This window comes from Zootoca vivipara, chromosome 8 (genome assembly GCF_965207765.1).
Source record: "Zootoca vivipara chromosome 8, rZooViv2.hap1.1, whole genome shotgun sequence".
Taxonomy (NCBI): Eukaryota; Metazoa; Chordata; class Lepidosauria; order Squamata; family Lacertidae; genus Zootoca; species Zootoca vivipara.
The window spans coordinates 27433862-27442804 of record NC_142591.1 but is presented as its reverse complement, the minus strand read 5'-3'; the positions used below and the strand labels follow the sequence as shown (position 1 = coordinate 27442804).

Below are 8943 nucleotides of genomic sequence, written 5' to 3'. Positions count from 1 at the left end.
GTTGCCGCTTGGCCGCGATTTTGCAAATACAACTCGGGTTGTTGCTCTGCTTGGCCCGCGTCACGTGCGTTGCTCTTTTGTAGTTCCCCCTTTGCCGGGCGGATTCGCTACAGTATTTGCACTGCTCGGTTTTGTTCTGTTCCTACGTTGTGACTCTTCTGCTGCTGTTCCTGCAGAGTAAGTGACTTTATTCATGGAGTTCCCTGCCACGGTTTTTTCTCTTCTTTTCTTAGGGCAGCAGCTAGCGAACTGGCTTTGTACTGAACCTTTTGTGAATACCGTATATATAATAGTTGGTGAACAGTGAAGGGATTCTGTGCAGACATAGATGGAAATCGGATAAATATCAGAGGGTGGTTTGTGTGTGTGTGTTTGTGTGTGTGTGTGTCCCATTACAGAAATTCACGGTTTTAATAACATAATGCCTTATCGATCTGAATTGGAGCTTTTGTTTTGTTTAAGAGTGCACAGAACTCTTTCTAAGCCTGGGTGTTGCAAGATTTCAAAACAAAACCCCAGAGAATTCTCTACTTCCAAGAAAAATTCCCCTCCAACAAAACAGATATCTAAATATGAGTAACACATGCACGTTTATTTTGAAAATAATTGTCAGAAAACTCTTTGCTGCTAGTTACATGAAGTTAGAGGAATTTTTTTTATAGACTGACCTGAAATTAAATAAATTACTACATCTTGAATTCCACCATTGCAAGGAGTATAGGGTATAGTTTTAGCCTCACAACCACACAGTGAGTTAAGTTCAGACTGAGGATTATATATGTTTTCATTTAATCTGTTTCCCTCTCCCCCATAATTTCAAAATTTAGAAAAGCACGCAAAGGAAATTAACTTTGAGTCTCTTATTATTTACCGTAAGTCTGCAGATGTTTAGCAAATCAGTGTATAAGCCCAATATTAAAGATGTGTCTGTTGAATTCATTTCATATTTTTGTGTCCATTCCTGGAAAATGTACTTACAAACGCATCTTATATTGCTCTTTCAGCAAGTGTTTTATAATCCTGATTTCATTTCTCTCCTCTACAGTTTCCTTTGAGAGGTAGATAATTGCTATTCGCATGGAACACCATTTTAGATTGGTTTCTCCAAAACCACTCAATAAATCCAAGACCAATCTAATATATATTTTTCCTTTTGAAAAAGTGGTTTTTCCCCTTATTATTTTATTATTTATTAAATTAATATACTGCCCTCCATCCAATGTTCACAGGGTACCTTATGGTATAAAAACACATAAATACATAACCAGAAAACCCCCACATTTAAAAGGTCATAAAGTGGGGTTTTTTTCTTCTATGCAGGTGGGGTTTTTTCATGAGCACTGTCAAAATAAACCGAAACAATGGAGAGGCTGTGAGCAGGAATATGTTAAATTGTCACTTACCTGCTGTAATCAGGCATGGGAGAATTTATAGAGTTCTAGTCTTGTCTCCTCTGTTTTATGGTTGCCCATATGCCTGAAACAGTTTAAATTGGTATTTGGTGGGCAGGCCAGTGACTTCTTAGACCTTATTTGCAAGACTGAGAATATGACAAAATGCTGTGCCATAGGAAGAACAGTCTACACTTAAGACAGTTTTAGCACAAGGTACATAAAAAAGTCAATTTGTATCTGATTTCCATTCATTACAAACATTTACCACATACATATCTCTGTTGCATTCCAGAATGGGGTTGGACTGGATTGGTTTTGGCTATGCAGCTTTAGTGGCTTCTGGCGGGATGATTGGCTATGCAAAAGCAGGTATAGTATTGATGTCTCCTCACGGTCTTGTTTTCTGCTATTAAATAGCCATTCCAAACCTGGTGCCCTCCAGCAGTTGTTGGACTCCAGCTCCCATCAGCTAACAGAACCAATGGTCAGGGATAATGGGAGTTGTAGCCCAGCACATCTGGAGGGCACCAAGTTAGGAAACGTAGAATTATATTCTTTGAAATGGAGGTCCCTCTTGTAAAAACGGGAAACTTCCAACTATGCATTCCTACTATCAGTCTATGTACAGATATCAAGCTGCTGTTACTAGTTTTTGCTGCAGGGTGCTGATTAGCAGTTGTAAGGAACTGACACCCTTCCTATGAGAACGTGCTTTAGAATGATAAAGGCACAGACAGAGCTATGCTGATAATCGACGGGAAGACCCAAAACGTTTGCATGTTGCAAGCCACGTTGTTTCCCCCTGACTTGCACACAGTGCCCATCGAGGTGTCACATTCAGGCTGATATTCACTAAAATTTTACTCAGAGTAGTACTGAAATTAATGAAGATTAGGTCCAACAATTTCAATGGGTCTACATAAAACTTAGTTGAATACCACACATGGTTATTAGAACAAACATGTTGCTCTGTGATTCTAACATGTGCACAGCTAAACAGTGTATCGTGTTGCAATGGCATATATTGTTTGGCTATAGCATTGTCAGAACTACCTACTCTGCCTAGAAACGAGAACTTCCTTAACGTTTTGAGGGAAGCGGAAAAAACCCCTCAGAAAAAACGATAATTTGTGTGAGGGGGTTGAAATATGTATAAGATATGTTTTCTTATCAAACCTAACACACACACACAACTACTGTACCTAGGCAGTAAGTAATGTATTTTGTGTTCATAGAGGGAAATAATTGTTGGGTTGTTTTTTTCTCCCCGTGGCTTCCCCCCCCCCCTACAAATGAATAATTTAACAAGAAAGGTCTCTCAAGAACTGACGGTAGCATTTCTGTAACAAAAGCTGGCTGGGGCATATTTTTCTCCGGGCTTGCATGTATAACTTCCATTAACCTTGATGGAAAATCTATGTATTGATTTGTGATGAGAATCTTCACATGGTGAGGGGCTTCTTACAGGATTCTTCTTGCAGCATTTTGAGTAGTTGGAATGATGGTTAGAGACATAATGGTGACTGAGAATAAGTGTCAAGGTGGGGGCATGGACCCAGATGTAATATTTTTTGTTTTTGTTTCTTTTGTCCTTCATTTTAACTTCTCTCTGGCTGCAAGGCAAGCAAATCAAAATTTAAAAGAGGGAAGCAACAACCTAATGCCATGTTTTTTAAGATACCTAGGAGAAGAGATCTAGGCATTTGAATTCCAGGACTTGCTTTTTATTCACAAGGGCATTATGAAAATGACAGATCACACCCTGATTATGAGAATAACAAATCATTCCAGGTCATTTCAGTGGCATGATGGAAGGAAGGCAGAATGCCTAGACAGAAAATACTCACGGCCCATTTTAACAGTGCCCTTTGATGCTTCAAGTCCAATTAGGTTTGACCTGCAAATGGAACAAGTGGTGTTAGAAATCGGTGTTGAGTGCTCCCTTAAGCCTCATTAATGGGACCATTCACCAGTAGCCAAAGGTGGTGACATTTCATCAATTTCGTTTGCAGGTCACCTCTTTATATATAAACTGATAATGGGAGTAGAAGCAGCCTCCTGAGGCCACTTTCCTAGAATAGTGCAGGATTATCCTTTGCCCAGAGTAACTGTACTAACGGCTAATTTAAAAGGACACTAAAGTAAATGTTGAGTTTTACTATGGGGAAGTTGTGAGGAGACAAGAGAGGAAACGGGGTATGTGCTTGTTTGCTTTTTAAGGTAGATTTCTATTTCTGGTTTGTAGGCTAGCCCAATGTAATGTCAAACTTCGATGTGATCAGACCATAAAGTGAGAGAGGGAATTAGAGTGCATGAGAGAAGGAGTGAATATCTGTGTTCAACACCTGGATGAGCTATACTACTAGCCTTTTTTATTATGTGAAAAATATGTTCATCCTTCAAGTATTTAAAAGGGGAAATTTAAATAGTTGGGGTAAACCGTACCTGTTTCCCAGATAGCACATATGATTATGAGGTTAGCATAGTGCATTGGTCTTTAGCTGGTGGGTTACAGCATGATTCAAGGTGGGTTGCAATAGGTGTTTAAGAAATGGGTCCTCAAATGCATGTTTTGGTGAAAAGTGGGTTCTCAGTCTGAATAGGTTGAAGATAACTGGGACAGCAGATATCACATATTTTGTAGGGCAGGACTTTTCATGTTTTTCAGACCTAGAATTCACTTTCAATACCAACAGGCAACATTGCACCTACTTAATTTTTATTTTATTTTTTTACAGTATAAGTCATCTTTCTCCTCTGTTTTTATCATGCTCTACCTTCCTTTGCCTTCACTTACCAAAACCTTCAAAGAAAATGGTGGTCCCACTGGTGCGACCAACCTTGGTGTGCCTTACGTGCCTTGGTCTGACCCCACCACTTGCACTATAAAGCATCACATCAATTCAAATATTAAACATTTGAACAATGCTATTTTTTAAGCTGAAAACTGCTTAGAACAAAATAAATTTTGTTGGTTTGGTTTATATATGTACCCCATTTATATCTACAGCTTAACAAACATTCCTTGTTTTATTTATTCCAGGTAGTGTCCCATCTTTAGCTGCTGGTCTTCTTTTTGGGGGTTTAGCAGGACTTGGAGCTTACCAACTTTCTCAAGACTCAAAAAACATTTGGCTTTCACTGAGTAAGCATAACTGGGAAAATGTATATATGTGAAATACGTAAAAGTAACTCTTAACCACAACGCTTTGAATGCACCTGCATTTTATTTCGTTGATGTACTATAACAACAGCAACAAAACCACTTTGATAGAAGCAGCAAAGTTAAATACCAATTTTATCAGGAGGCTGATTTGGAATAAATGTGGGGTCATTTCATGTGTAGTGTTGTGTATTGTACCAGGAAGCTGATTCTGGAGCACACATGTATAGCATCATTTGATGAATTAAACCACATGTCAGTTAAAGCAATCCTAACCTCACACTTACTAGGGAGCAACCCCATCCCAACACAGTAGAACATCATCAGGGATGATGGGAGTTGTAGTCCATCATCTGGAGGACAGCTGGTTCCTCATCCCTGCTCTGAGATATATCCCATGCTCTCAATTGTGTGCTGTGTGATGCAACTTGCAATTAGGAAAGTGCCTCTCAGCATTCCTTAAGAGTACATTTTCTCAGCTGCTTAGCCCAATTGCACAATGCTGGCTTTTTCGCTAGTTTTCTCTGAGGTTAGATTTTAGGTAGAAGTAGATTATTCATCTTACAGTTCATCATTTCTGTCTGGCTTTAATAAAAATAGTAATAATGTGTAATTTGAACTTGGCGTGAAATTTCTGGAGCATTTTGTTGATTAGGTGGTCAACAAATTTTCAAAAAAATTATTAAATAATTGTTTGGTTGAAATTGTTACTAAGGGGTGTAAAACGGTTACATTGGTACACATCTTTGAGCTGTGTGTGTCCTTGCTTGCTTGCTTGTTTGTGCATGTGACATACTAAAGTTGATAACTTGGCTTTTTTAATCATTGCCCTCAAGTGGGCAGAAACACCCCTGATATAATGCTGCTTCTCTTTCTGTCTTTCAATTAGTTGCTTCTGGAACCTTAGCTGGTATTATGGGCATAAGATTCTACAACTCGGGAAAATTCATGCCTGCAGGACTGATTGCTGGTGCAAGGTATTATGCTGCGTGTTTATTTTATTTATTTTGCTTTTGACATTAAGGTTGCATTCCTGTTGCGTACATGTTTTGGAATAAGTCCAAATAAATCAATGGGACTTACTTCTAAACAGGCACAGTTAGGATCAGGCTGTAATTTTAGTTTTATAAAATAGCATTCTAGAAACTGTATTGCTTAACACTTTTTGGGGATGAGCAGTTTTGTTGTGCATTTCGGTACTTTTTATTAGATCAGATAATTTTATTACCGTAAGCAGGATCTGGTTTAGGTTGAGCCATTCTGTCGCTTTCAAGGGAAGGCCACCTTTTGAAACCTTCCCTTCTTCCCCTGCTCCACTTCCCTTAATCTATATTCCACTCATTGGCAACCAAAGCCATCCCTTCAGCCAATCAGCAGGTGACTTGTTGATAGCTTAATTAAAATTCTTAAGTCGCCTTTCTTAAACATGTCCCAGGGTGAGTTACAGATATACAAAATACACAACACTGTAAAATGAAACAACAGTGAAACCATATAATACTAAAAGCATGCATTCCATAAAAATTAACAAAACAGAACTGGTGTACTCTGAAGCCAAATCAACCTGGTGGCTATGTCTGCATTTCTCCAGGAAGGGAGATTTTCTCATTAGCACTGTAGACCCCTTGGGAGAGTTGGGGGCACAGACTGTCTTAGCACAGCCAAAAAATGAGACAAGTGTTACCTGGTCCTGAGGAACTGCATGGTTCCAGTTTGGGAAGGCTGAGAGTTATGGAGAACTACCGGACAGCATGTTTGCTTTCTCCCATTTCTGTCCCAGCCTCCGAAATAAAATATTGGAGGTGTGTTGCGCATGCATTGAGTCAGAAGAGCAATTGCGTAGGAGGCGGCTTCGCACATTTCTGTCATATAGATAAACTTGACTGCATTTTCCTTTAAAGCCTGCTGATGGTTGGGAGGCTTGGACTGAAGATGTATGAGAAGCCACATGAAGGATAACAGGACCTCTCACGAGGCTTGAGACACATGGATAAGAAGACTGAACACCAGGCAGCAGGATGAATGGGCTATGGGAAAGAGAAGGAGAAAGAAAGAGCACGCCGTAAATAGTGAAGGTCCTAATTTTTAAAAACATATGACAGAGGTCATTGACAGTGTCTTATTGTGTACAGAAATTTTTCTTTTTCACATTCTAGAAGTAACTACTGTTTATGATACAAAAATCAGTGTGGTATATTTGTTGTAGATGAAGACAATGTGTGTTGACTGGAAAGGCAAAGGCAGGCTTTTGGCTTAACCGATAAAGAGATTATAAATTATAAGGCAGCAGGGAAGGCGTGGCTGAATGCAGTTTTTATCTATTCCGCTGCATGGAGACAGCAGAGAACAGGGTTGGCCTGGCTTCCACCATGGCCCTTATTGCTTTATTCTGAAAGCTGTGGGAATAGTCCCTTATGCTGCTGTTCTGACGTAACAGTACTCTTCCAAATTCACGTAGCAATAAGATTTATGAGGATGTATATAAAGGCAAATGTCAGAGAGTCAGAGAGCCCTCGCCTTACCTGCTTCCTATAGCATGGCCAAGGAGTCTTTGTGGCTTTAGATGTTGGATTCCAACTCCCATCAGCCTCAGCCAGCAGGGTCAGTGGTCAGGGATGATGGGAGTTGTGGTCCAGCAACCACTGGAAGGCCACAGGTTACTCACCTCTGTTACATATAGGATATTTCTGCAGCTATTGTTAAGTCGCTGCAGATGCCATCATAGTTTCAGTGGAGGAGAGGATAACCCTGATGGAGTTTTCAGCTAGGAGCTTGCTTCTGTAGAAACACAGGGGTACTATTTTTCTTACCGTGTTAAGTAAAATGCTACTGGTTTTTTTTTAATTAAACAGATAGAATTATGGTAGTCAAAACTATTCTTTACTGGATTGGTATACAGTACTTTTGTGCTCTTCTTTTTTTGAACTTATTATTATTATTATTATTATTGAAAGGTGCAGTCTTTGATCATATATCCATCCATGTCTTATCTTTTTTAATATAATGAATTGGTGGGAAATATTGAGTTCAATGCATATATGCTATTTTCTTACAGCATTAAAGCCTATGCAGATGACTTGACATTTCTGTTGTGATTGATTGAAAGGTAACAATTGTTCTCGTAGTGTTTGTAACCAAATGAAAAAAAAGGTTACAATAGTTATTCAACCAGACATTTTCACATCTTTGAGAATAATGTTGCAATGCCCAAAACGTGGGAAGCTATTCAAATTGTGATTTGTATACTGGGTGTGACAGGGACACTGAGGTTTTAGTTTGGATAAACAGGATAAATCATTGTGTGATGCATCCATAAAGAGTGGAGGCTCAGGCAAAAACCTTAGTCTGATTGCCAGTGTGTAGAATGTGGGCCTGTGCTGTGTGATGGGCAGAAATTCATCAGGTAATCCTTTCCTATCACTGTGGTCCTATGATGAAAAATGCTCTATGCACCTCTACCAGCAAAAAATAACAACGTTGTTGGGACCCTTTGCCATGAAGAATAATGGATGGGAGATATTTGTTGCTAACTAACATTCAGTTAGCCTTGTTAGAGGTTTGTTTCACTCATGACCCAAGTACCGGTATGCATTGCAGAAAACAAGAATGGTTAAAATTCTTTGGTTTGCACTATTACGTGGGTCCTAAAACCAAAGGATTTATCACGCGGTTGACAGGCCACAGTATCTGGCTAGTGTGCTACCTTTGGTCTGGGGGAAGCAGGTGGACAGTTTTGATAGCCTACTATAGATCGAACATGCACATATAGCACACGGTGTCTCTATATGATAATATGGATGACATGCAATGATAGGCTAAAGCCGCTTCTGCATTTTAGGCAGCTAATGTTAATGGCTAACAAGAGGAAAGGTCAAAAGTGATGGGGTACAACAAGCTATGGGGAGGAGCCCCCAAGCAGACCTCTCCAGAGACAAATGTATGGCTCTGGTTTGAACAGACACATAAAAACAATACATTGTGTGTGGATCGCATCTACACCTGCATTTGTGGGTTGAGACGACAGAGGGTGCTAAAAAGCTGTGCTAGCTCAGATAGGATTAATATTGAATTAAAAAACACACAGATGAGACATGAAAAATTAATGTAAATGTAAGCTTATTGGATATAAATCGTGCTGTTACAGTAAGACCTGCTTGTTGGCTAAAGAAACTTGTACATGAGAACGGAATTGAATTTCAGGAATGATGGTTTGCAACATACTCTTGAGTTCAACATTATGGGAGCTGTTGTCCTGCAGCATTTGGGGGGCTACAGGTCCCCTAACCCGGACATACTCCCATCTGATATTCAGGAGCAACTTCCCTGTACTGAGAGAATTAAGAAGCTCTCTTAAACTAGATTACCTGAATGAGTCAGGGAAAGGCA

General features: G+C 39.5%; 1 protein-coding gene across 1 annotated transcript; it reads left to right on the top strand.

The window, feature by feature from the left end:
* The first annotated feature begins 95 nt into the window (after window positions 1–95).
* LOC118089892 (transmembrane protein 14C) lies at window positions 96–7633 on the top strand. Its single transcript, XM_035125013.3, has 5 exons — window positions 96–177; window positions 1687–1763; window positions 4438–4539; window positions 5447–5534; window positions 6459–7633. The coding sequence occupies exons 2-5, from the start codon at window positions 1688–1690 to the stop codon at window positions 6514–6516; spliced, it is 324 nt and encodes a 107-aa protein (XP_034980904.2). The 5' UTR covers window positions 96–177; window position 1687; the 3' UTR covers window positions 6517–7633.
* The last annotated feature ends 1310 nt before the right edge of the window (window positions 7634–8943 follow it).

Coding starts and splice junctions, on each gene's coding strand:
- LOC118089892 (XM_035125013.3), top strand. CDS start 1,688: ATGGGGTTGGACTGGATTGGTTTTGGCTATGCAGCTTTAGTGGCTTCT. Junction 1,764..4,437: donor GATTGGCTATGCAAAAGCAG/GTATAGTATTGA, acceptor TATTTATTCCAG/GTAGTGTCCCATCTTTAGCT. Junction 5,535..6,458: donor GGACTGATTGCTGGTGCAAG/GTATTATGCTGC, acceptor TTTCCTTTAAAG/CCTGCTGATGGTTGGGAGGC.